Below are 27,193 nucleotides of genomic sequence, written 5' to 3'. Positions count from 1 at the left end.
TGTGGAGTCGACCCAGAAATCTACTGTGAAGAGGAGGAGGATGCACTCTTCATCAGACGCCATCACACAGGAGGTAAGGAGAGGGAGACGATCGTCACAATGTAATGTGGCTAATGTTTTTATAGAAATATGTGTCAATATCATTGTGTGAAGCCAAAAGCCAAAATATTGATTTGCCATTCCAGTTCATGGATATGCGCACACGCTACACAGCTCTGGTTACCTTGACGACGCAACACGTCAAGTACATCAGCGATGCACTGAGAAGACTAGAGGAAGAAGAGGTATGTCTCGCTCTTTTTTTTCATTCTCTCTGTTCTGGTTTCTTCAACTTTCCTCTGTGTTGGTGGGATTTATTATCTATACCGCCAATACATTTCTATCACGGTGACATGATCCCTGCATCTCCCCCAGAAAGAGGTGGAGGAGGAGAGGCAGCAGAGAGTAAGCCAGGTGTCAGAGCTGCTGGGCTGGGTCAAAGGCCTCCAGGGCCCCTCCGCCGAGTCATCCATCACAGCGCAGCAGGTACAGAAATATTACATGCATTTAGTATATTATGGAATTACATTTTATGCATCCACTGTCTTTCTTCTACCACACTCTCTTAGCCTATAAAAGAAATATACCAGTGTTTATCACTTTGTTTTAATCATTTGAGTTGTGTTTATAGGCCGTCAGTGAGCAGTTAGCGGCTAAGAAGGAGGAGGTGGCTAAGGCTATCAGGAACACCCAAGTCTTCCTGATGTCTAAACAGGCCAACAAGTAAGTTCAGATTTGTCATACACACATGCATACCACTGTATAAACACACAAAAACGGTATACTCACTCATTAACATCTCACCTTTATCCACACACCACATGCATGTGGCAAGCCCCACCACACACACACACACACACACACAAGTTCAAACTGACAGAAACGTTTGTCCTCTAGGTTGTCCCCAGAGGAACGTGCCCAGGTGACCTCCCAGCTGGATGAGCTGACGGCCACCTACAGCCAGCTGTGTGACCGTTCCTCTGCCCAACTGCAACAGCTGGAACAAGAGCAGGCCAAAGAGGAGCAGAGAAAGGTAGAGCGGATGGAGGGAGGGTGACCGGGAAAGCAAGGGAAGAGAGAGGAGAAGGGAGGTTGCGGCTAAAACCATAAACTCACTTGCGAGTTGCCAATGCGAGCTTACGATATTGCTATTCATGTGTGTTGCTCACTGACAATGTCTGTCTGCCTATTGTGAATTTGAGGTTCTGAAATGGAATATGCCCTCGAGCTGAGCGTGTTTGTGTGCAAGCGAGAGTGTGTTGCATGTTGTGTGTTGCCCGTCACTATGTGTGCATTTTTTGACACCCATCATCACCACCATCATCCCCCATACTGAATGTTGTTGACTCATAGACTTGGTTTGGTTTAACAGCCATTTTGTGTTATTGCATGGAGTGAGCTCTCCCTCACTTGCACTCAACAACCCGCTTGCAATCATGTCACCTATCATTATTGCCATCATCATCAAACACATCTGCTTAATGGCTAATCTATGGCCCCCGATTGGTATAGTAGTTGTAGAGCCGAAGAAGTCATGCTACCATTTAGCTATAGTAGCTTTTTGATAGGAGGTGCGCCATCAAAGTCCGCCATCAAAGTCACAAGATAGTCACCCATGTTAGAGCACATTCAGTCACCCTTCCATATGCTCCATATCACTTCTGAGCACTCATTTGTAGACAATAGGTGTGACCCTAAATTACAATGGTAATTTACTGTCCCCACACATGTTCCGTAGACTACCTTATGTTTCGTCCATAAACCTACAAAAGCACATACCGTAATTTTCGGACTATAAGCCGCCCCTTTTTTCCCATTTTTCGACCCTGCGGCTTATATAACGGTGCAGCTAATCTATGGATTTTTACAGCTAACGGCCACTAGAAGACCTCCTAAATCTATGGATTTTACAGGTTACAGTCCACCAACTTTAACTCTATGGGCTCTATGACCGGTCCGCGCCCCCCACCTTTAAGCGGCGGGCTCCAGCAGGAAAAGCTGGAGGCCGGAAAAGAGTGAGACAGGTAGCGCGCAAAAGTAAAAGTGGAACCGAGAGTGGTACGAGAGACAGAACGAGAGACAGAACGAGAGCAAGACAGACAGACATTACGAGAGCGAGACAGTTTGTCTCTTTCCCGACAATCCCCTCTGTGCACGAACACTTACATATGGTAATTAAACATTAAAACACCTGCGGCTTATAGTCCAGTGCGGCTTATATATGTACACATCATTCAATATCATTCAATTTAGCTGCTGCGGATTATACTCCGGTGCGCCTTATAGTGTGGAAAATACGGTACATATACTCTTCATAAACACATGCACATATTCGTTCACATAGTCGAAATCCAACCACACTGTCAAGTCCCCCCATATACATCAGTCCAAATGTGATTGTATGCGTGTGAGCATGTACCGTGACGTACAGAGTGTATCAGTGATATACTGTATGAGAGTGAATAATGAGTGTGTTGGTGTGTGCGTAGGTAAATTCCCACCCACAAGGGTTTTTTCTATGAATGGTGTGTGGTTTTATGGGGAGTTCTATACACTCAAGAAAAATGTACACACGTTGCATCAAAGCACTTGTCAGAGAAGAATGTCGAACTGCCAGTGTTGGTGTAGTGTGAGCACCAGAGGCCAGCTACGCAAACCCCCACTTCACCGTTTGAGCATGATGTGTCCAGATCAGTGTGTCTGTGAGCGTGGGTGTATATGTTTGTGCCGTCTAATGCATTAATGTGTGAAATAATCAGCATTTTGCTTCAAAATCACTAACAGCTGCCAGAAGAGAATCAAGGACATCCAGCTCTGAGCAAAGCATAAAAGGGACTGAAGTTAGGCCAAGTCAGTATGATGCAGAATCCTATTATCTATATTTAAATTGAGCTATTCTATGTATTCTGTTACTTAGCCAGTGAGCAAAGAATCAGTAAATCAGATTTGAGAAAATCCATTTGTAATGAGCCAGTGAACCGTAGTCCAAGGTAAATTATGCCTCTCAGCCATAGCTAGTGAATGGTCCAAAGCCTATGGAGTCTATAGTATAGTGAGTCTATTAAAATGGAGTGTCAGTCAGGGCCATCCAGGCAGCGCCTCAGGTAGATGGCATGCAGAATCCTAACACCAAGCTTCTCATCTGTCGCTCCTCAATCTGCCGAGCCCTCGGCCTGTTAGTGTGTGTGCATCACGGGCCAGCCCCGTACGGTAAGTAGTGCTCGCTTTCTCTTACTGTTGCTTCCGATCTGACCTGCCTTTTCTAGCTGTATCTTCTTCTCTATGTTCTGTTCTTCTCTCCTTCCTTTGCGGTTTTCTTTACCTCCCTTATGGAGGTTTCGTGGTATATGGGTTTTCTGCATTTCTGTTCGCTATGTAGCATGCTTAGTGCATTGTAAAACAGAGGTAAGTGTTCTTGTGCCATGACGAAAGAGAAATAATGTGGGTACATGCGGGGATACAAGTAAAAATAATAATAAAAAAAAAAGATTAATACTATATCAAATCATATTGTATCTATTGAAATATGCTTTTATCACCATAATTATGTTGAAATAATTATTATGACTCTTGGGTGAAGGGTTATTTTTTCTTGCTGGATACTTACGGCCTATGGGTTCCTCAGCAAAGTACTCATCAGACTGTTAAGCAAAGTGTGTAAGTAGAAGGAAGTTCAAATATTCACTTTCTTTGTTTCTCTTCACAGAGCCAAGCTGCCATTGGCGGAGTTATTGACCTGGGCACCATGGAAACCGTCCCAGTCTTCCAAGCTGCACAGCGTGGCCTCATTGATCAGGACACCTGCCATGTCTTATTGGAGGCCCAGCTCACCATGGGCGGGTTGTTTCAGCCTGTCTCCCCTGTGAGCCTATCACTGGAAGAGGGCCTCAACTGTGGCCTGATTGATAGTCACATCAGCCAATCCCTATCAGAGCTGGAAAGTGCCTTGCATCTTGTCGACCAGACAGAACAACTGGAGGGCCAGCTCCTCCCAGTGGCTGCAGCCATGGAGGAGGGCCTTATCAGAGAGGAGTTGGGGCTGCGTATCCTGGAGCTGCAGATGAACACAGGAGGCCTGAGGGAGTTAGGAGGAAGAAGACTGACCTTGGATAGTGCTGGAGAAATGGGCCTGCTGACTCCAAGGGTCTACACCAAGCTCAGATCACGAGTCAATCGGCGGGAGCTCGTTGACCCCAACACAGCTGAAAAGCTGAATCTGTCTGAACTGCAGCAGCGCTGCGTCCTCAGCGATGAAACCGGCTTGCATTTGCTGCCAGTCAAACAGCAGCCAGGAGGCACTGTCTGCCTCCCTTCCGGCAGGAAGGTTGGGATCTTCCGCGCTGTCCAAGAGAGTCTGATTGACAGGCAAGTTACAGTGAGATTGCTGGAGGCCCAGCTATTTGCTGGTGGGATCACTGACCCCCGTTCGGGACGCCGGCTGACTGTGGATGAGGCTGTGCGTCACAATCTGATGGACCTGGACCTGGCCTGTGCCATGCTGACCCGCCAGCTGCAGAGTGGTGGGATACTAGACCCTGTAAGTGGGGAGCGCCTAGGGGTGGAGGAAGCCATCCAGAGGGACCTGCTCTCACCTCGTCTTGCTCTGCTGGTGCTCGAGTCCCTCTGGGCTTTTATGGGATTGCTCTGGCCTGAGTCAGGGGAGCTGCTGCCAATTGCAGAGGCTCTACAACAAGGGGTAATCTCGGGAGAGCTGGCTCGGAACATCCTGAGACAACGCCACACGATAGGTGCCCTGTACCTTCCTGAAATCCCCAAGGTTGTGTCCCTACATCAGGCTAAGGAGGTCCTTGAACCCAAAGTGGCTGAGATTTTGAAGGAGATTCAGATCCCAGATGTGCTACACAACATGAACCAGTCAGGCTCCCCAAAACTAAATCGCCTAAGCTGGGGCTCCACTGGGTCATCCCCTCCCTCCTCACCCCCTGCCTCTTCCCCAGGGCTCACATGTGACCCCTCATTCCTGGAGGAGATGGCCCCTGAGGAGCAGGCACATCACCGCCTGCTTTTCCATTTAATGACCCACAGTTATATGGATTCCCATTCTGGCCAGCGCTTAGTGTTGCTCGAGCCTGAGCTGGTGGAACTTGTCAAGGCTGCTACTGGTCTGATCAATGTGGATCCTATACCTGTAGTGGTTGAGGCAGGGTTGAGTTTGACTTCAGAAAGACAGGAGTTTATGGAAGTAGTGCCAATTATACGTTTGGTGGATAATCAGCAGACGAGGGAAATTGGAGAGGTCCAGGAAAGAAGTGCTATATTCAGCTTGTCTGAAATAGATATTTCCTCCAGAAAGATGTTAGAAGAAGCTGATAGTCAAGGATGGGATGGTACATCTGACATGATATTGCAGGCTAAGCAAACTGGAATTAATGAGATGGGACAGGTAGGCCTTGAGTCAACCATGAGAATAAGTGAGGAGGTAGATGGAGGTGTACATAGAGAAGTAAAAGGTGAAAAGGATGAAATTGTTGTTTTTGAAAGTGTCCAACCCACAGCTGGACTACCGGAAAAGCAATTCATTACAGACTCGTATGAAGAGGGGCTGGTAGAGTTTGAATCAGAGGGAGCAAGAGATAGAGGTCACAAAAAGACAAAGGATAAGGACTCACTCATGGAAGACATTGACAGTAGACTTGTAGAAGCCTCAGAAATGTACTCAGCACCATTAAAGACCGAGGCAGAGACTCTGATGCCAACCCAATCCTTCAAAGAACCTGCTATCCCACCATCAGAGACGAATGAAAAGGAGAGCGTGCCTGTGAGTGTTGGAGTTAAGCATACTATGAAGGCTGCTCAGAGGGTCACAGTGAAGACCCAACCCCAGGTTATGAGTTTAGAGGCAGCAGCGGTGAAGAGTGAGGAGGAAGTTGAGCTGGAAAGGTTGGCCTCAGAGCTTCTGCAAGGGGGTCTACTGACGGAAGGAAGGCAGCGGCTTCTCCCAGATGAAGCCGTGGCTCAGGGGGTCCTCCCTGGACACACTGCAGTCAAGCTGATGGCCAAGGCAGGGCTTTTCGGAGGTTTCCTGGATGTCAGTGCATGCGAATCCCTGAGCACGGAGGATGTGATGCAGGAGGGTCTGCTTGACGAAGACCTGATGTGGAGTGTGCTGAAATCAGAGAAGACCCTGGCAGGGGTAGTGGATGTAGAGAAGGGGAAGATTTGTACCCTGAAGGATGCTGCTCAGGCAGGCCTGATAGACTCCAACACGGCTGCTCGGCTTCTGGAGGCCCAGGTGGTCTCAGGGGGAGTGGTTGACCTGCTAAGGGACAAGAAAGTGTCTGTTACCCTGGCAGCCAACCTTGGGCTGATAGAGGAGGACCAAAGAGAGAAGCTAGTTGCGTTGGAGAAATCATACCGTGGAAAATGCTCAGACCCAGATGCAGCGCTCACCAAAGCAATGTTGCAGCTGCAAATGGATGGGGTTGTAGATCCCAAAACTAAGTCACCTGTTCCCCTAAAGCAGGCCCTTGAAAGAGGATTACTTGGGCAGGAGGAAGTCTATCAAGCCTTGTCCCAGCAAGTTGCGGAGGGTGGCATCGTGCACCACAACTCTGGAGTTAGACTGTCAGTTGCTGATGCTTTGCAGCGAGGTCTGGTAGACCGTGCCTTAGCCCCAGAACTGAGGGAGTTAGAGAGAGCATGTCAGGGGGAGGTAGCCCTCTCTTCAAACCCAGATGCTGCCCTCCTCCAGGCATCCACAGGTGCCATTTTGGACCCTGATTTAAAGTGTAGACTTACATTGACAGAGGCTGTCTCCGATGGTCTGCTCGATGAGAGCACTGCCAAGAAAGCAATGGTTTCTCCAGGTATAACACAAGGTGTGTTGGATCCACAAAGTGCCCAAATTGTGCCTTACTCTGACCTTGTAAACCAAGGCAAGATTGACATTAAGAGTGGAAAGCGCTTCTTGGAAGTGAATCCTTTCAAGGGAATCCAGGATAAGCAAACAGGTGAAATCCTAAACTTAGCTAAAGCTATTGCATCTCAACAAGTTGATCCGGTCCCAGCACTCAGAATGTTGCAGAGCCAGGCAGACTCTGGAGGGATTATTGATATTTCCGATGGAGCTAGGCTCCCTCTGCCTAAAGCCTCAAAGAAAGGACTGGTGGGAGAACATATGGCCAGGCTCATTGCCTCCAACCAGGTTCTGAAAGGGGGCTTGCTTGACCCTTCCACAGGGCAGAGAGTCTCTAGCCTGAAAAAAGCTGTCAAAGATGGGCTTATATCCAGAGAAATGGCTGCAGAACTCCAGGACAACTTGAGCTCCATGGAAGTAGAATGTGATGATGAGGATAGTTCAACACCCGTTGCCTCTTCAAATGGGACCTATAGTCCTGCAGTCACATTATCAATATCCAGTCCAGACAGCCAAACCAAAATCATTATTGAAAGCTCTGAAGTGATTTCTCCATCCCCACATCCAGAAGAGTCAGAAAAGGAGTATAACCCTTTGATGATCACAGAGGACATTGCAAAGACTCTAGAAGCTGGAACATACAAGCAGTCAGAAGATCTGCAACACCGTGGCTCTGTTCACATTGAAGAAGAGATGGAAGATGAACAGGTCTCAATAGCCGGGAAGTCATTTGAAATTGAGTCAGACCAGTCAATCAATTTGTTGGCTCAGTTTGCAATCAATGCAGAGAAAAGGCTTCATCAGGCCCTTCAGGAGATGGAGACTCCGCAAGATGTTACTGTTCGACCACCAGAAAATGATAATAAAAAGGAGTCTAGATCAGTTTGTGAAAGTAGTTCAGTCATGCAGCAGGGGCAGTCTGCTATGGGCAAAGAACCACGGATGGACTCGACATGGGCCATTGGCAGAGAAGGTGGGATCAAGAGGGCAGCATAGATATGTCTACCCTAGTTGAGAGAGATGAAGGGAAGACAAATGTGGTAGAGAGGGACACAAAGATTGAGGTCACAGAGAGTGATGATCTTGGGCATGCATCACCCCCTTCTAAGGAGGTCGTAGGTAAGAGCAAAAAGAAGAGGAAGAATAAGACGAAAGGAAAAGGGAAGGAGGTTGACATTGAGCAAAGACCCTCAGAAAAAGCTGATATTCTGAAAATGGAAAACAAAGACCAGAATGCACAATCAGATGGTAAGGATAAGGGTGTTGAGTCCACCAGAGGTTATGTTACCCCACAGGAGAAAGAGGAGTCACTTGTGCAAGATGTTCAATCTGCCATCAAAGGTGCAAAGGCACAGACTGTTGAGAGGTTTGGAGATCCAGAAGATATTGGCAAAGTAAGGGAAGGTTCTACAGTTCCACCAGGAGCGATAGAAGATGCTCTTGAGGTAGAGAGAGATGGTACAGAGTACAAGGTCTTCGAGGACCAATGCTGGGTAGAGAAGAACAAAACGTCTAAGATACTTATAGCATCAGAGAAGGTTGATCCTGTGACAGAGGAGAGATCATCCATCCATGATAGAGTATCCATTCATAATAGAGTTTCTAAGGATGAGCAAAAGAGGGAGGGGGCGCAGATTGTGGAAAAGAGTGAAACAGATGGGGTGGAGACAGTTTCTCAACAGACTGGACAACAGGAGCATAAGGATAGGAAAGAGGTGGAATTCACGCTGAAAACCACCCCAGCATCAAATGACAAAGAGGCCCTTTTACGGAAGGCAAAAGAGAGTATCCTGAGGAAGGTGTTTGGGCGAGGTGTTAGTGAGAAGCAAGCTGCAGATAAGCTAGAGGCACTGCGTCAGGGAGTGGGGAAGAAGGAGAGTTTGGTGACATCTGTAGAGGAAGTTAAGACTGTGGGGAGACCAGAGGTTTTACCAGAAGAGAGGGAGGGTAAAGGAATTGACAAGAAGGAAGAAGGAGAAAGAGAGAAAGTTCTGCCTGACCATTCTATGATACCTGTAGCAGCAGAGGAAGTGGAAAAAGCTCAGCCATATCAGGCTAAAGAAGGAGCGAAAGAGGAGAAGGCTCTACCAGACCAGGCTAAAAAAGGAGAGAAAGGGGAGAAGGCTCTACCAGACCAGGCTAAAAAAGGAGAGAAAGGGGAGAAGGCTCTACCAGACCAGGCTAAAGAAGGAGAGAAAGGGGAGAAAGTTCTACCAGACCAGGCTAAAAAAGGAGAGAAAGGGGAGAAGGCTCTACCAGACCAGGCTAAAAAAGGAGAGAAAGAGGAGAAGGCTCTACCAGACCAGGCTAAAAAAGGAGAGAAAGGGGAGAAGGCTCTACCAGACCAGGCTAAAGAAGGAGAGAAAGGGGGAGAAAGTTCTACCAGACCAGGCTAAAAAAGGAGAGAAAGGGGAAAAGGCTCTCACCAGACCAGGCTAAAAAAGGAGAGAAAGGGGAGAAGGCTCTACCAGACCAGGCTAAAAAAGGAGAGAAAGAGGAGAAGGCTCTACCAGACCAGGCTAAAGAAGGAGAGAAAGGGGAGAAAGTTCTACCAGACCAGGCTAAAAAAGGAGAGAAAGGGGAGAAGGCTCTACCAGACCAGGCTAAAAAAGGAGAGAAAGAGGAGAAGGCTCTACCAGACCAGGCTAAAAAAGGAGAGAAAGAGGAGAAGGCTCTACCAGACCAGGCTAAAAAAGGAGAGAAAGGGGAGAAGGCTCTACCAGACCAGGCTAAAGAAGGAGAGAAAGGGGAGAAAGTTCTACCAGACCAGGCTAAAAAAGGAGAGAAAGGGGAGAAGGCTCTACCAGACCAGGCTAAAAAAGGAGAGAAAGGGGAGAAGGCTCTAACAGACCAGGCTAAAAAAGGAGTGAAAGAGGAGAAAGCTCTACCCGACCAGGCTAAAAAAGGAGAGAAAGGGGAGAAGGCTCTACCAGGCCAGGCTAAAAAAGGAGAGAAAGGGGAGAAGGCTCTACCAGACCAGGCTAAAAAAGGAGAGAAAGGGGAGAAGGCTCTGTTAGACCAGATTGAAGAAGGAAAGAACAAGGCTAGATCTCAAACAGACCAGCTTAAAGAGATGATGCCGGGAAATAAAAATAAGAAGAACAAAAAGTCTAAGATGCATAAAGTGTTAGAAAAAGTTGAACCTGCGACAGAGGAGAAACCGTCCATCCACAATAGAGCAGATTCTGAAGTGAAATCCACACCGGCTGATCTAGAGAGCTCAGTCTCTGGGGATGAGCAGAAGATTGAGAAGCAGCAAGACAATCAACCAGACAGTGATGTAACAACAGTGGCAAGTGGTGATGAGATGAACAAAATGGCTGCCTCTACCAAGAGTCCTAGTGGAGTTGACACCAATCAACAAAGATCAACCCACACCACTGCACCATACCAAATCAATGCACATCTTGAGGAGAAAACTGAGGACATTTCTTTGGGGAGAGAAACTGATCCACATGGCAAGGACATTGAACAATTTAGGATTGGTACACCTGAGAAGGATGTCCACCCAGACACCCATTGTATTATTGACATTGTGGATGCCTCTCCTGAAGCCCTTGTATCCATGTCAGGCGCCCATCTGGTCAAGGCCTCTGTGGCTCCATGTACCCAGACTGCTAAGCCCACAGAGGAAACTGATGCACATCTGGTGAAAGATACTGAGGACGACAGGTCTCTGAGCAAACAAACTGATCCACTTGGCAAGGACATTGAACAACTAATAATTAGTATACCTGAGGAGGCCTCTGTGGCACCTGATACCCAGCCAGCTAAAACTACTGGCAAAGGGAAGAAAAAGAAACAGCAGCAAGAACAACAACAGCAGGAGCAGAAACTTGACAGTCCCACTGAAACTGAGTGTAAAGAAGAACAGTACCTTGAGGATTCCACAGAATCAGGACAGTCCTGGTCTGATGAGACCCCACAGTCTGATGCAAATGAGATTGTTGAATCTGATACAACAGAGGTACCCGAATCTAATACAACAGAGAGCTGGGAGGAGGGAGAAATACAAGAATTGGAGATAAGGAAAGAGAAGAGCCCAGCTAAGACGGGAAAGGTAAGCAATTGATGCATTTAGTAGGTGAAAAGCAAATTGTCTCTACTTGATCATACATTATCTGAATTGTGTAACCCAATAATAAGCTGTCAAATGTCTATTTTTATTGGAAAATTGCCATCCAGACTGATGCTTATCTGACATTCCCTTTCCATCAGTCCTCGTTGCTCCGCCAGGAATTCCTGGAACATGACCAGCAAATTGTGGCTCTGCTCTCTATGGTGAGACACATCGAGGTTCGCCTCAAGCAACAGCAGCAACAGTCGATTGGTCGCAGCCTCATTGCCCTTGATGACATCATCAAACAGACAGAGGTAAGATATTTAGTACCTGAAAATGTATGATCTATGATGTTACCACAATAGAAATCTTATGTTTCAAAATTGACCAACCTTTCTATTATCTCAGACCTTGGATCTAGAACTTCGGGATTTAGAATCCCAGGTCAAAAAGGAAGTGGATGCTGCTGGGCAGCTGCTTGAGCCCCGCCCACAGGAAGTACCACCTCAGCTACTATTGGCCTTGGAGAAGGATGGGCGAAGCTTAGCTCGAGGTTACGAAACTGCCAGAGGGGTTTCTGAAAACATCCTGCAGGGGCTGTGCGCACACAGAGAGGCACATAAGGTAATGGTATAGTGGATTGAAATATGAGATCTGTGTGTTTTTGGTGTTTAATCCACTATTGCACCCTTTGCTAATCAGTGCTGTTTGTTTCTCTCTCTCAGGAGGCAGTGACTGGAGAACAGAAGTCACTTGGAGGGCGAGTAGAGGATCTTCTGTTCTGGCTGAAGGAGACTGAGGCACAAATTACAGGAATGGATGGGCAAACCCAGAGCGAGACTCCTTCTCAGTGCACACAACAGCTCCGTCTATGCAAGGTTACCACACTCACCCCACACTTCAAATTTTACTTGTACCCTCTTCTTGTGCACTTTCAATTGTCCAATTATCGACCTAGTTCGGATTCAGCCTACACTTTGCCTCATTTCCAGCTATTCCTCAGATCATTCTCTCCTTTCTATCTCTCTTCCTCAGGAGTTGCAGTCATCTCTTTCGGCACGCTCCAATGACGTCAACGCGCTTGCCTTTGACATCCAGGTGTTCATCTCAGAGCGGGCTCAGGACCTGGCTCCCGAACAGAGCAGGCAACTCCTGGGGCAGCTACAACAGCTCCAGAGGAGCTTCCACCGAGCCGCTGGCCAAGCCCACGCCAAGACCGACGCCCTCGCCGCCCAGAGAGAGAGGGAGGAGGAGAGGCAGCGCAGACACAAGGAAAAAGAAGAGGAGGAGAAGGAGCGAGAAAGCGAGAGACGGAGTGCGAGGGAGAGAGAGGTTTGCAAAACCGCTGGCTATGTTCCACAGTCCCATTGGAGTGGTGGAATGCATGTTTAACATACTCACAGATACATTTTCAATACATTCAATCATCAGTAATAACATACTTTACCATATAACATTTGTGGTCATGCTATCATTGTTTAAATTCTCACTTTCTGTCACATATGTTTTGTAACTGGCAAACCCTTATACCTATTATTAATCATGTCCATCAAAGCAAATATACCAACTTGAAAAATAATAATTATTTAACAAATTTACAAACCACCCATATGCCTAAATGAGGTTTATCACCTACATCAGATTGGCAAAGAACCGCTGCTGCTGCTGTGGAAGCTAACACACAGTATAGTGACTGGTATAACTACACGCACCACAGGCTTCGATGCCCAACGTGTGTTTGCTCCTCTGCATGTGTCCCTGTATAACACCTGTGTGAATTAACATGTCTGCCTTGCTCTTCCAGATTGCCACAGAAGGAAATACTTCTAGTGCCTCCACGGAAAAGGCTAGAGAGTTTTAAATCAGAGAAGCCTTGCTGTGGTTTGAACGCTTTCCTTTTTCCCCTCCTCTCCCCTATCGTACGATATGGGGAGAAAGGAAATAATGCCAAATGAGGACACCATTTGTTTGATTGTCTTTGTGTATTGTTGTTTTGGCTTGACTGACCTGTTGATGATGATGCTGTTTCTATATCTGTATCTATCGGTCTGTCTGTCTGTCTGTCTGGCTGTGTGAATTCTGGACACATCCTGCTCAACGTCTGGCAAAGTGTGCACAAATGATATTAAAGGGTTTAGAAAGAAGCAAGCGTGCACTTAACGGAAGTGTGAATGGGTGTTGAAGAGAAGTGTTTTCGTGTGCTTCTGCTCAACTGAGTGGAAAACTACAATAGGTGTTGGATTTAACGTTATGGACTGACCACTGTTTATTAGCAAAACAGGCAATACTCCTTTTCTCACTCTCTCTTTTTGCTTACATTTCTCCTTTTCCCTCCATCCATCTCTCTTTCTACCTTCATCTGTGGCTCTCAGGTGGTGCAGCAGCAGAAAGCAGAGTGCTCACAAAAATTGGAAGGCCTTACGATGTGGTTGGCTGGAGCTGCCAGTGTGCTGGCCAATCAAAGAGCGGGAGCAGAGTCAGGTGACGTGAATGTGCTGCAGCAGAAACAGAGAGAGCTAAAGGTGAGAAACTGTCCGATTTTCACATCCATGTCTCAAGAAAGGAGAACTCACATGTTGTTTAGTTGCTCCCAGACTTCTAAGGTAGCCAGGTTTTGACCATGGAAGGTCTCTGAGGATCCACAGTTATAGGAACTAGACTACATTAAAACTGTCAGTGCGTCTTAACAGTGTGCATATATTCTCCTTTCTCTTCACATGCAATTTTTTATTCCCTGCTCCAGAGAAATATGCTACACTACCTGTAACATCTCTATATCTGACCCTCTCCATCCCTCTCTCTCCCTCCCCCCAGGAAGTACAGAAGGACCTGCAGACCAGAGGCGAGGGCGTGGCGGAGACCGTCCGCTCGGTGGAGGAGTTCCTGGCGGAGCACGGTGACAGCCTGAGTCCAGAGGACAGGGCCAACCTCCAGGGGGCACTCTCCCGTATGAAGGAGGAGTACAGTGCCCTGACCGACACGGCCCACTCCTCGCTGGCCCAGCTGGACACGGCCATCTGCACCACCGTCCAACAGAACACACAGAGGGTAAGCCTAAAGTATCAGCGCTGCTGTCTAACAGTGCACATAGAGGGTAAAGGGAAACAGGACTTTAGATCCCCGTTTTATTATTGTCAACTTTTAGGAACCAAGGTCCAAGTATTGTATCTTTATGGATATTGTTTTGAGTATTGAAAAGTTAATATGGAAATAGCTACAGTTTGGCAATTAACCCAGAGGAAAAGCTCTTACCTTTTCTGTGTCAATTATGGTGAAGGGCCTTTCTTTCCCTGAATGCACTTTCATTGGTAGAAATATACACTCACCCCGATCTGTGCTGTTTGGTCAAGTTCTAATGTGTCCCCTCTATTTCCTTCCCCTATAGGCGAAGGCACTAGAGGAGCTGCTGGAGACTCGGGTCCAGATGGACTCGCTGCTAGAGGAGCTCTCCTCCCTGAACCAGCCTGGGAAGAGAGGGGCTGGCATGACTGTTACTGACCACCTCTCCTCATCCTCCTCCACATCGCCAGAGGGAGGTCTACAATCACACAGCGACATGCTCCAGGTCAGACATTCTCCTTGCTGTTTATTTACAAAAAGTAAAGTTTGTTCATGTTGTGGTATACAATTAAATGCACTATGAAACGTAATACTGCAGAAAAGGGTTCTAAAACAGCCTTTTTAGGTGCTTGGCACAGGTTATTGAATGATGGTCAGCGTACATCCCAATAGTCTAAGGTGGCTTCCTCTCATCTCCTTTCCAGACTATTGAGATGAACCCTCACTATTGCTCACTCTGACCCATTATGATCTTTGATCTTTGACCCCTCTACAGGCAGAGCTCCAGCAGCTCCAAGCCCAGCAGGCCCAGCTGATGCAGGTGTCCCAGAATGCTCGCTCCCTCCTGGTCCAGCCCGACTCGGCCGTACCAGCCGAGGAGAAACGCCGTCTGCGGGACCAGCTAGACCAGCTCCAGACCCAACACCAGGAGAAGCTGCAGGCTTGCCAGGAGAGGCTGAGGCGCTCGGAGGCCCTAAAGGACGAGCTGGCCAAGTTCCTCCAGGAGCACAGAGGCCTGGGGACCTGGCTGGAACATAGTGAGGGGGAGCTGTGTTCCTTGGGGGAAGGAGAGACGGACGCACAGGGCCTGAAGGGAAGACTGGAAGAGCACAAGAAGGTACATGTTGTTTTTTGATTTTCCTATACTAGTGTGGGTTAGTGAAAAAGCTACATTGCATAGCCATGGAGAGATTGTTTACATTAGCAAGATGTAAGAATAAAGGCTTACTATAACAATAGTTCAGGGTTTATATTGGCAATATTCACTCCTATTGTCAGCTGTATACACACAGTCAAGACACTGAAGATGCAAAGTTTACTGTTTCAAACTTTGGAACCGAACACATTCTTAACCGTATCAAACTGACCTGGAACCTGTTGTCTTCCAGCTGGCCGAGGATGTGATCTGCCACAAGGCAGACCTGCGCTTTGTGTCCATCTCCGGTCAGAAGGTGCTGGACTCTGTCCAAGGGGCTCTGGAGAAGGTAGGAGGGTCTGACCCAGCCCTGGAGGAGACCAAGCAGCTGGTCACTGACAAGCTACAGGACGCCAACCACCGCTACACCACCCTGCACACCAAGGTGGGTCTCATATAAAATAGGGGGATTGTATTCTTCATTACTACTGTACTTGGTGTACCAATGCATACTAGGGGGTTATATCCAAAATGGCAGGGATTGCGTTGAAAGATGCACTATAGTCAGTTAAGGTCCCTATGAAATATAAGCCTTATTCATAATTTTACATTCTTTTTATATAGCTATAATATCTAACAATCAATAATATTACAGTGATAACCATAAGTGGGCTGTATGTAGAGATATTGAACAGTACTTTCATAGTAGAGATGGTGTCCTGTTCATCTTTATTGATCTATGCTTACTTTCCCCTGTCTTCCCTCTCCAGTCGTCAGATCTGGGCGGGCGTCTGTCGGCTCTGTTGGAGCGCTGCCAGCAGTACCAGGACGAGGCTGTGTCGCTCCACACCTGGCTCAGCACCCAGGAACAGAACCAGAGTATAGTCGGTCCCAGCGGAGAGACAGACACACTGACACTACAGAACACACTGCGGGCCGTACAGGTGAGTGAGAGCATAGAAATACCGCATGTAGCTGGGGTATGCAAATGTACTGAATTATTTTATAATGTATATACATGTGACTGAAAGAGGCGACATTATCAGCATCTCAATCTTTGTGAAGAGAGGTTAGAACACTTCTCTCTGTTTTCGATTCCCTGCACCTCAACATTTCTCCTCCTTTTCCCCCCTTCTTTTTCTATTCTTTTTCTTCCCCTGCTCTCTCTTTGTTCTGTTCAGCTGTTGCAGGATGAGCTGGCGGAGCGGTCAGTCCAGTTGGAGAAGGTGAGGAGGTCAAGCAGAGAGCTGGCCAACACACAGGAGTCCCCCACTCTCAGAGCTGCCGAGATCATCAGCACTGCAGGTACACCAGCTCACAGCCATGTCCATTGTTCTGCCGTTCATAACCTTCTATATTGTTATATGTCTCATACACTTCCCCATTATCAATTCATATCTTATTCCTCCCTTCCTTCATATCCTCATAGATCATGCAGTGTATCTACAGTAATGACAATTTTCTTACTATCCCTAATACCCCCATCTCTGTTGATGTCTTTATATCCATCCACCTAAACAAATGATTCTATATCGTCATGGAGAAAAGTAACCACACTGACATTCTCTCCTCCTTCCTCTCTCCGTTGTCAGATGGTCTGGAGAAGAGGTTCAGCTCTCTGTCGAAGTCTGTGTCGGAGCGGGCTGAGCAGCTCCAGACGTCCGTAGCCCAGTCGGTCAGTGTCCAGGAGGGGCTGAAGGGCCTGCTAGCCTGGCTGGACGGCCTGCTGCTGACCCCCGGACCCATCCAACCCACCGCCAAGGCTGTCCAGGACGCCCTCACACAGAATCAGGTATCATAGTAGAAATACAGGGAGTCTACTATGGAACATGGAATAGCCTGCAGCTGCTATAATACAGTTTATGAGAGTTTTTAAAATCTAATTTACATAGACTATTATCTAAAAAAATTGGCCTTCACATCTAATACACATCTCCACTGTCCACTTTGCAGTTGTGTTACATGAACTTCTTTTAACCCACTTCCCCTCTGTTCCAGAAACTACGCCAGGAGCTGTTATCCAGACAGGGCAGTGTGGAGGCCACCTGCGACTCTGTCTCCAAACTGCTCCAGAGCTCTGACGCCTCCACGGCCTCCGGGCTCCAGGGGTCACTAGAGAGCCTGACCCAGCGCTACGCTGCGGCACAGGCCAAGCAGGCCGAGAAGGAGGCTGAGCTCCGGGGGCTCTTGCCCAAGCTGGAGAGCTATGAGAGACTGAATACGGACCTGCAGAGTTTTACTCAGACCAGTCTGAGAGCTCTTAGCCCTGCGGGACAGCCTGACCGCAGTGTGGAGGACTACAGACAGACCATAGAGGTAAGAGGGGTGGGATGGTAGATATTGATTGATTGATTTTATTTTACAGTTTAAAAAAAAATACATATACACACAGTACATCAATATTTAATTTTTTAAGTCAGCCTCCCGAGTGGCGCAGTGGTTTAAGGCACTGCATCGCAGTGTTGCGGCGTCACTACAGCCTGGGGTTCGATCCCAGGCTGCTGTGTCACAGCCGGCCGTGACCGGGAGTCCCATAGGGCGGCGCACAATTGGCCCAGCATCGTCCGGGTTAGGGGAGGGTTTGCCCGGGGGGCTTTACTTGGCTCATCGCCCTCTAGCGACTCTTTGTGGCGGGCCGGGCGCCTGCAAGCTGACTTTGGTAGTCAGTTGAACGGTGTTTCCTCCGACACATTGGTGCAGCTGGCTTCCGGGTTAAGCAAGCTTATGTTAAGATACAGCGCGGCTTGGCGGGTCATGTTTCGGAGGACGCATTACTCAACCTTCGCCTCTCCCGAGCCAGTTGGGGAGTTGCAGCGATGAAACAAGATCGTAATTGGATCGCAATTGGATATCACGAAAAAGGGGGTAAAAAAATAAATTAAGTCTATGAATTATTTCCATTATGGTCCCTTAAAGTGTTCCAGAACCATAGATATTAATGTAAGCAGAGAGGTGATATGAGGATAGAGTTGCAGAACCTTAGATATCAGTGTTACAGGCCATAGAGGTGAGAGGATGGTGATGGTTAATAATATTACAGAACCATAGATATCTGTTTGAACAGAGAAGTGAAAGAAGGCAGAGGGACTATGCTCTAAGAGATGTCGGGGAGGGTTTGCTACCTTCAGATAACATATCTGTATCTGCCTTACTACTACAGGAGGTGAGAGCGGAGCAGGAGCAGGAAGCAGGTCAACTGAAGTCATTCTGCCAGTTGGGGACAGACCTCAGCCAAGCCAAGTCCCTGACCAGCACACAGACCTTACTGGACAACGTCAGAGAGGTTTCCGATGAGTTCGCCCGACTGGAATCCAACATCACTGAAATGTAAGCAGCACTGCCTCAGAACACACTGATCCAAATCCAATACAAATCCAAGGCCCTGTGCATAAGCTTTGTAGTTCACTGTAGGTAAGCCTAGAATATACAAAGCCAAGACCAATACGTCAGAATCGATGAAAGATCTCTAGGTGCACATAGGCTTGTAGTGCAGCATCATTCCCACTAGGGGGAGATGGATACAGCACAATAAGACCATACACTGTCACATTACTGCCACCATTACAGTCTGAAATATGACACTCATGACATTTCTCTTCATTTTCATTTTAGTCATTTAGCAGACACTCTTATCCAGAGCGACTTACAGGAGCAATTAGGGTTAAGTGCCTTGCTTAAGGGCACATCGAAATATTTTTTACATAGTCGGCTCGGGGATTAGAACCAGCGACCTTTCGGTTACTGGCACAACGCTCTTACCCACTAAGCTACCTGCCGCCCTCTTCACGCTAATGCCATACAAATGTATCCACAAATTAATCCACTGGGGCGGCAGGTAGCTAAGCGGTTAAGAGCTTTGGGCCAGTAACCAAGATTGCTGGTTCGAATCCCATTGTCGACTAGGGGAAAAATCTGTCTGTGCCCTTGAGCAATGCACTTAACCCTAATTGCTCCTGTAAGTTGCTCTGGACAAGAGTGCTAAATGACAAAAAAAGTCCCCCCAAAAAAAGGCACACCGGGGGGGTGGATAACTTTAAAACACTCCCAGTTAGTTGATAGGCTGGATCCTTTGTCCTTCCTGTATGGCAGCACCAGTTGCCATATCGCCCTGGTTAGCCTATTTCTATGAGTTGGGCCTCATAGAAATAGAATGACTGGCAATGTCCCTTCTAGGGTTTCTATTTCTATATCAGACCTCTTATAAATACCATTGGACTGTCTGTTCGTCTAGCATAAGACCGCAAAAGCTCCCATAGCGGCTAATACATGTAGTGAGGGATTAGGCCTGTGCAGGATGTGTCTTAACAGTAGCCCTGACCCCTTTGAACGCTATGCGTTGCCAACAATGGTGTGTGGGTGGACAGTGTTAGCTGATGGCATAGGAGCAAATGTGGTTTGCGGTTACTAAAATAAGCCTTGATGGGCACAGTTCAGTGTATGTCAGTGTGTCATACAAAAGAGGCTCTCACTTACACAGACTGTGACCAGAACATAAATAACACACTTTCGATGACCCAGACTGTTATAACATGATTGTTTTGTCTGTGTGCGCTGCAGTCAGTGCAATGTTTGAAAGCAGCTGTGATTGGGGCAGAACAAGTACAAAGCAGGGGTCAAGTCTAAGGAGACTATAGCCTTGGGCGAATACGGTCGAGATAATGGTTTATCCTTGACTGCATCCCTCTCTCTCTTTTTGTGACATGAAGCGTGTGATTTTAATGTAATGGTTGTGTGTTTTATATGGAAAGGATAGTGGGATTGAATTAAAATGTTATCTTCCTCTTTTTTACTCTTTCCCCACTTTCTGTCTCTCCTCCTCTCTTCATCCCTCTTTCTCACCCACTTTCTGTCTCTTCTCCTCTCTTCATCCCTCTTTCTCACCCACTTTCTGTCTCTTCTCCTCTCTTCATCCCTCTTTCTCACCCACTTTCTGTCTCTTCTCCTCTCTTCATCCCTCTTTCTCACCCACTTTCTGTCTCTTCTCCTCTCCATCCCTCTTTCTCACCCACTTTCTGTCTCTCCTCCTCTCTTCATCCCTCTTTCTCACCCACTTTCTGTCTCTTCTCCTCTCTTCATCCCTCTTTCTCACCCACTTTCTGTCTCTTCTCCTCTCCATCCCTCTTTCTCACCCACTTTCTGTCTCTTCTCCTCTCTTCATCCCTCTTTCTCACCCACTTTCTGTCTCTTCTCCTCTCTTCATCCCTCTTTCTCACCCACTTTCTGTCTCTTCTCCTCTCTTCATCCCTCTTTCTCACCCACTTTCTGTCTCTTCTCCTCTCTTCATCCCTCTTTCTCACCCACTTTCTGTCTCTTCTCCTCTCTTCATCCCTCTTTCTCACCCACTTTCTGTCTCTTCTCCTCTCCATCCCTCTTTCTCACCCACTTTCTCAATGTCTATCCCTACATCTCTCTTTCTCTCTTTTCAATCTTCTCCTCTCTTCATCCCTCTTTCTCCACCATCCCCTCATCTTCCCCTCCTCTATCTATCTCTTTCTCCTTCCCTCTCCAGGAACAACGCCATCCAGAGTTGTGAGCAGCGGTTGGGCCAGTTCCGGTCTCTCTCTGGTTCCCTCCTCAGGTGGCTCCACACAGCACAGGAGCAGCTGCCTCCCAAAGAGCCCAACCTCAACACAGAGGCCCTGCAGAGGAGAGTGCAGCAGCTCAAGGTGTGTGTGTTCCTTTTTTAAGAACTACATGGTTTTAATCACACACATGCAACAAACAGAATCCTCAATCAATCACTGAAACACATTTCACTCGTTCTAAGGTATTGATAGATTTCGTAGTGTATTGATAAATACGTTCCAAAGCATGATAGTGATTCAGAATGATATGTCCATGTGATTATTAATTGAGGAATTATATAAAGCCATTAATAACTTTCAGACATTTCTTTATTAAGGACTTACTGAGTGACTGGGAGGCCCAGGGGACTCGGGTTCAGGAGCTGAACAAGACTGGATCAGAACTGGAGACCCTCATCATCAACATCACAGCCCCCCAGACTAAGACAGGTAAGGGGAATGGGAAACAACTGCCTGTGTGTGTCCCCTGCTACCTGCATGTCCAACTTCATCCAAGCTATGTTTGTCAGTTGTATATTGTGTGTGTTGAAGTCTATGCTATCTGTGTGCTATCAATGTGTGTGTGTACTGTGAATAAATGCTATGCTCGAAGTGTAAAACATGTCCATGCAAAACTGTGTATGTGTACAGCGTGTGAAAATCAAGAGACTGAGCGTGTTATATGCTTATCACTGTTTGTATTGTACTGTACATGAATGTGTGCTAGTGTCTGTTGCAATGTATGTAGTTGTCTGAGTGTAGTGTGTCTCTCTCCCAGGTGTTCCCCAGATCAATGGTGCAGGCAGCCCCAGCAGTGTCAATGGCATTCACACATGCAAAGGTGAGCTCCCCCTCACTCCCTTATCCAAACCAATTGTCTATGGCCTTCTTTCTCATATGAGATGCTCTCCAGCGCTTACTACTGTGGACATCACTGCTTGATGTACAATCTGCTTTCTCGCTCGCTCGCTCCGAACAATGCTTACTATATATACATTTTCTGTCTGTGTGTCTGTCTTCTGTCTGTGAGCTTCTTATATGTGCTACTGCAGTGTCTAACACCATTACAAACGTTTGTTGTCACTAATATTCTGTTGCTCTGGATAATAACATCAACCAAAGGCCTTCAGTAGCTAGGTTTCCATCCAATTGGTGACAGATTTTCATGTGAATATTCTAAAATCAGCATAAATACAATATGCACATTTTCCCACCAGTGATGTTTCCATCAAATTGACTTGTTGCAGATAAAAGTCTGTGCGTGATGACGTAGTGCACATAAAAATAACTTTTGTGGTTAAATTCCCATGTACCGAATAAAAATTACAAGTTAAATGGGTTTCCATCGCATTTTCAACTCTACTGATGGTTTTGTCACCAAAGAAATTGCGTTATATAGCAAATGTGCCCACTCTGGTATTGGCACCTGCACTCTAGCCAACAGCTTGCAGATACAGTACGGGTATAGTCTACATGATGAGATTATTATGGACAAAAGAGCGATTATTTTAATTTGTCAAACGGCAGCCAAGCATCGATCATCATGTCACTAGAATAAGAATTTATTGAAAAGGAGTATCAAGCTCATCACCTTGCACTTTCACCACCCTGTGAAGTTCATCATAACTTATTTCATCTGTAGCCTAATAAACTGCATGATTTCCCGAGTCGTAGTGGGAGAACAACACACCATATAACTGCGTGACTCTGCTTTTCCATCTGTGGAATGAAAAACACCATAACCAATTAAATGTGATTGGATTTGTTTGATAGATTGGTGCTCCTCCTCTTCTTTCTCTCAGACCTGACAGAGCTGCAGGTGGCGGTGGCCGAAGTGAACGGTCGTTACGAGGAGCTGGGAGGGGAACTGAAGAACAGACAGAGGCACCAGGAGGCTTCTCTGGAGCTCAGACAGAAGGCCAGCCAGGGTACCGAGGAGCTCAGCCGCTGGCTGCGAGACCGGGAGAACAGCCTGCACCTGGGCCAGACCACCACCTCCCCCTCCAAACCGGAGTTGGTACGCGCCCAGGCCCAGGAGAACAAGGTGAGTGTCTGGACTTGGGTCAAACCACAGTCAATATTGGGCTTTATTATGTCTGCTAGTTGGTCAACAATGCTACGTTGGAAAATCAGTGTTATCACCCCCTAGCTGACATAAACATATTGTACTTTCTATTGCTTACGTTCTACATGCTTATTCTTGTCTTTTTGTATACAACATACTGATATAGCTGTTTGTTCTCTATACTTTAGGCCTTACTGTCTGAGCTGGCAGAGCATTCTGGGAAGGTGGAGGAGCTGAAGAGCACCCTGGAGAAGCTGATAGCAGACAACCCAGACTCCCCAGAGGCAGACACCTGGAGACAACAAATGAAGGAGATCGGTGAGTGGTACTGGGATGGATGAATAGGGTCGGCCATTTTGAATAGTTATGAGGTAAGGGACACATTCTAACATAAGGAACCAGTAGGCCTATATAATTTGCATGGGCATCAACATAAGACTTGGCCCTGAATCAAATAATGAATAGGGCCATCCATTTTGAATGGTAGATTCATCAGTTTAAGGAACATATGACGTTTGATTAAGTGAGGTACATTTCAGAGGATAAGAAGACAGGCTAATATAGTAGTTATTTCAGATTTAATGAGAAGGCGTCAGCAAAGGTTATTAGCTTTTTTCACGTCTTGAAAGGTGAAGAACAAAGAATATGTGGGAGGTTAAGATCAATATTAGGTAGCGAATGAATGGGATGACTCCTTGTCAAAGCTATTAAAATCACCTTCAAATACTTTATATCTTTACCCTGACCTGATATACCTGATATAGCCCTGTGATATTTAAGGTAGGAACACGGCAGAGCTCCTTTCTCCACACATTTCACACAAGGCCTTATTTCAAAGCCATGTGGATCCAAGACTCACTCTAGAGGAAAGCGTACAGAGGCAGAATAAAAATTAGTTAATGCATGTTGAACATTAACACAGGTCCAGGGGGAAGGTTCTTCCCAATGATGTGTATAAACAAAGGATGACTGACAGGGAGCGCTGTATCGAAGCCACAGCACAGCCATCCTGGCACTCCTCCTCAACTGCAAAAAAAGATTGTGTCTATAATCATAATGATTATTCAGTCTTGCTGAGTCACTCATGGAACCCATGAGTTTCACTGTTATGGTTCTCCACTAGTTTGTTAGTCATTTTTTAATATAAGTAATAGTTGCTATGGTTTTTCACTCCAACGTTCACTTCCTATTTACCTAGACTCCCGCTGGGCAAAGGCCAATGAGACGGCAGTACAGAGGCAGACGGAACTGGAGACCTGTGCTGATAGGCTGGGATGCTTTGCCACAGCAGCCAGTCAGTTGGGGCCGTGGCTCAGAGAGAAGGAGCTGATGATGAGTGTGCTGGGACCCCTGAGCATCGACCCCAACATGCTGAACACCCAGAAACAACAAGTGCAGGTACATAGAGGATGTTAACTGTGTTGAACACATGCAAAATAATGAATAAGAATGTCACAATAGATTGTCCACAACTTGCCAATTCTGTAAATACCAATACCAACCGCATTCTTATGAATTAGTGATAAATTGTACTAGCCAAAATGTAGAAATTATTCCTCATTGACGGATAATGTTCCGACTCCTCTTCTTTCCTATCCCTCCAACCTCCACAGTTCATGCTGCGTGAGTTTGAGACCCGCCGGCCCCAGTTCGACCAACTCACCCAGGCGGCCGAGGGCATCCTTTCCCCGTCTGGTGGTGACTCCTCCCCGCAGGATGACAAGGACCTTGCGGAGGTCCGGTCCGACCTGGCCTCCATCTCTCAGCAGTGGGACGACCTCACTCAACGTCTGTCCCAGCGCTCGGAGCACATCGACCAGGCCCAGGGCACCAGCGAGCGCTACCAGGCCCTGCTGAAGGACCTCTCGGTCAGCGTGGGGGCGCTAGGCGAGCGGCTGGATGGCCAGGCCTCACTCAGTGCTCAGCCCGAGGCCCTGAAACGGCGTCTGCAGGAGACAGGCGAGATCCGCACTGAGCTGGAGCAGAGGAGGGAGGAGCTGGGCAAGGCGGAGAAGCTTTGCGGCGAGCTGAGCGCCATCGTGATTGAACCTTACCTGAGAGACGAACTGAAGAAGAGGCTGGAGAGCGTGAGTGGCCCGCTAAGGAGCCTGGAGGAGAGGGCCGGTGAGTGTTCTGTTTTGTCTATGGTGTTTATCTTAATTCTGTTTGTATGAATCTCTATTGGCTTCAGTAGTATTTGTATGTAGAGGGTAAAGTTTTTTATTTTTTGGTCTCATCATGGCTAGTGGTTTTGAATCCAGCACTACAACCTCTCTCAGGCTTAGGTAGCTACTCCATCTGGTTGAATGTTCTTCATCAAAACATCTGTAAATGAATAGCATTAAAATCCTCTGTCCTCTCCCTCAGCTGACGGTCTGTCCCAGCTCCAAGCCGCTCTCTCCAGCACCCAGCAATTCCAGCAGATGTTTGAGGAGCTGCGGAGCTGGCTGGACAACCAGGGTGGTCAAAGAGACTCTACCGTCGACTCTCTCCCCTGCCAGCCTGAGGCTCTCCAGACCCTGCTTGCCCAGCAAGACGAGCTTCATCGCGGGGTTGCCAGCCAACGTGGCCCCTACGAGCTCATCCAGGCCGAGGGGGCCTCTCTGCTCGCCTCGCTACCCACCGGCGCCGAAGAACAATCAGCCTTACAGTCCCGGCTCACCACCCTACGCCAGGACTGGGATGAGCTAAATCAATGCATCGCGGAACGCCAGAACCGGCTGAAAACCGCCCTGACCAAGGCCGAGAGTTACCAGCAGCACCGCGCCGAGCTCACGCCCTGGGTGGCAGAGTGCGAGAAGCGGGAGGCTGACATCCAGCCCTCCCTCGACCCTGCGGCCCTGGACGAGGCCTTGCAGAAGGCCAGGCAGCTGGGATTGGACCTGGAGCGCCGTCGCCTCCTCCTGGAGGGTTTAAACACCGCGGCCGACCAACTCCTGGAACACTGCCGCGTCGGAGAGGAAGACATACGCGACGAAAAAGCCCAACTCAACCGTAGAGTCGACGGGCTGGCAGAAAAGCTCCAGAACTGTGTTTCCCAATTGGAAGAGTTAGCGGGTCGACTTAAGGAGTTTGAGGACGGCCGGCAGGCGGTGGAGAGGAGGCTGGAGGCGGCGCGGCATCAGATCGAGGTGCAGGAGGCGCTGGGCCCACAGGCGTGCAGCAACAAAAGCCTGGAGCGGCTGAGGAGCCAGCAGGAGACGCTGCACTCGCTGCAGCCACAGGTGGCCTACCTGAGGGATCTGGCCCAGGGGCTGGTGCAGGACGCACCCCAGACAGCAGGGGGCGGCGGACAGGGAGGACAGAGGCTGGAGCAGCAGGCTCGAGACACAGACCGAGAGTTTGGAGACGTAAGCGAAAAGGTGAGAAGATGTGTGAGGAATTTAGTATACACTGTATTTCATATATAAATATTTCATAGACACTCAGATTAAGGATAGAGCACTGTATTCTGTTCAATAGGAGAATGTTCCAAAAATGAAGCATAGTTTTCAAAAATATATTACACTCAAATACAATAAGGGTGTCTCAGTACTCTTCAACAGCCTTTTCTCTTTTGAAAGCATTTGTTTGGGTATGTTGGACTTATCACTAATACTCGTCCTTTACAATTACATTAGTGAGTATTGTAACACAGCCAATCTGTTCAGCCTGGAGTGTGGCTGATACAAAGGAGGATCTAGTTTTAGCAGGGGTCGTTGTGTGCGAGGGTGTCAGGGCGTGTGTGTGACAGTGTGTGTGAGCCTGTATGTATGTATGTATGTGCGTGTTTGTGTGTGAGTTGAGATAGAGAACAGAACGTATTTAAGCTGACAGAGGAGTTCAAGTATTAGCAGTTCCAGTGATCTTATATGGTCATTGTACAGATAGAAAACTTCAGACCACTTAATCACTTTACTGAAATGTAAACCAACGAGTCAAGAGCATTGTACTGTATATTGATACAGTGCCTTCAAAAAGTATTCAACAAAAACATCTCACCCATCTACACACAATAACCCACAATGACAAAGTGAAAACCTGTTTTTAGAAATGTTTGCAAATGTATTGAAAATTAAATAGAGAAATAGCTCTTTTAAATAAGTATTCACACCCATGAATCGATTACAGCTTCGAGTCGTCTTGGGTATGTCTGTATCAGCTTTGCACATCTGGATTTGGGGATTTTCTCCCATTCTTCCTTGCGGATTTTCTCAAGCGCTGTTAAGTTAGATGGGGAGCGGCAGTGAACAGCAATCTTCAAGTCTTTCCACCGATTTTCAATGGGATTCAAGTCTGGGCTTTGGCTGGGCCACTCAAGGACTTTCACATTATTGTTATGAAGCCATTCCAGCATTGCTTTGGATGTATTCTTGGGCTCGTTGTCCTGTTGGAACGTAAATCTTCACCCCTT

The 27,193-nt window shown here is 47.4% G+C and overlaps 1 protein-coding gene across 15 annotated transcripts in view; it reads left to right on the top strand.

The window, feature by feature from the left end:
- Positions 1-27,193, top strand: part of LOC121572490 (microtubule-actin cross-linking factor 1-like) — a 257,852-nt gene that overhangs the window by 160,882 nt on the left and 69,777 nt on the right. For 13 of the 15 annotated variants that reach the window (XM_045221763.1, XM_045221764.1, XM_045221765.1 and 10 more), the window contains 23 exons: positions 1-73; positions 186-284; positions 415-525; positions 671-762; positions 937-1,072; positions 13,349-13,498; positions 13,791-14,024; positions 14,362-14,541; positions 14,812-15,153; positions 15,425-15,616; positions 15,942-16,115; positions 16,353-16,476; positions 16,764-16,963; positions 17,170-17,487; positions 18,332-18,498; positions 20,681-20,837; positions 21,074-21,185; positions 21,514-21,576; positions 22,538-22,779; positions 22,989-23,118; positions 23,999-24,198; positions 24,414-24,924; positions 25,168-26,162. The exon at positions 1-73 is cut by the window's left edge and continues 35 nt beyond it. In XM_045221763.1, the coding sequence (XP_045077698.1) occupies positions 1-73; positions 186-284; positions 415-525; positions 671-762; positions 937-1,072; positions 13,349-13,498; positions 13,791-14,024; positions 14,362-14,541; positions 14,812-15,153; positions 15,425-15,616; positions 15,942-16,115; positions 16,353-16,476; positions 16,764-16,963; positions 17,170-17,487; positions 18,332-18,498; positions 20,681-20,837; positions 21,074-21,185; positions 21,514-21,576; positions 22,538-22,779; positions 22,989-23,118; positions 23,999-24,198; positions 24,414-24,924; positions 25,168-26,162 (5,002 nt within the window). The remainder of the gene's footprint in view (positions 74-185; positions 285-414; positions 526-670; positions 763-936; positions 1,073-13,348; positions 13,499-13,790; positions 14,025-14,361; positions 14,542-14,811; positions 15,154-15,424; positions 15,617-15,941; positions 16,116-16,352; positions 16,477-16,763; positions 16,964-17,169; positions 17,488-18,331; positions 18,499-20,680; positions 20,838-21,073; positions 21,186-21,513; positions 21,577-22,537; positions 22,780-22,988; positions 23,119-23,998; positions 24,199-24,413; positions 24,925-25,167; positions 26,163-27,193) is intronic. The other 2 variants (XM_045221760.1, XM_045221756.1) reach the window with 1 other exon arrangement.

This window comes from Coregonus clupeaformis, chromosome 8, assembly GCF_020615455.1.
Source record: "Coregonus clupeaformis isolate EN_2021a chromosome 8, ASM2061545v1, whole genome shotgun sequence".
Classification (NCBI taxonomy): domain Eukaryota; kingdom Metazoa; phylum Chordata; class Actinopteri; order Salmoniformes; family Salmonidae; genus Coregonus; species Coregonus clupeaformis.
The sequence above is the reverse complement of the archived record's forward strand: the minus strand, read 5'-3'. Positions and strand labels throughout refer to the sequence as shown.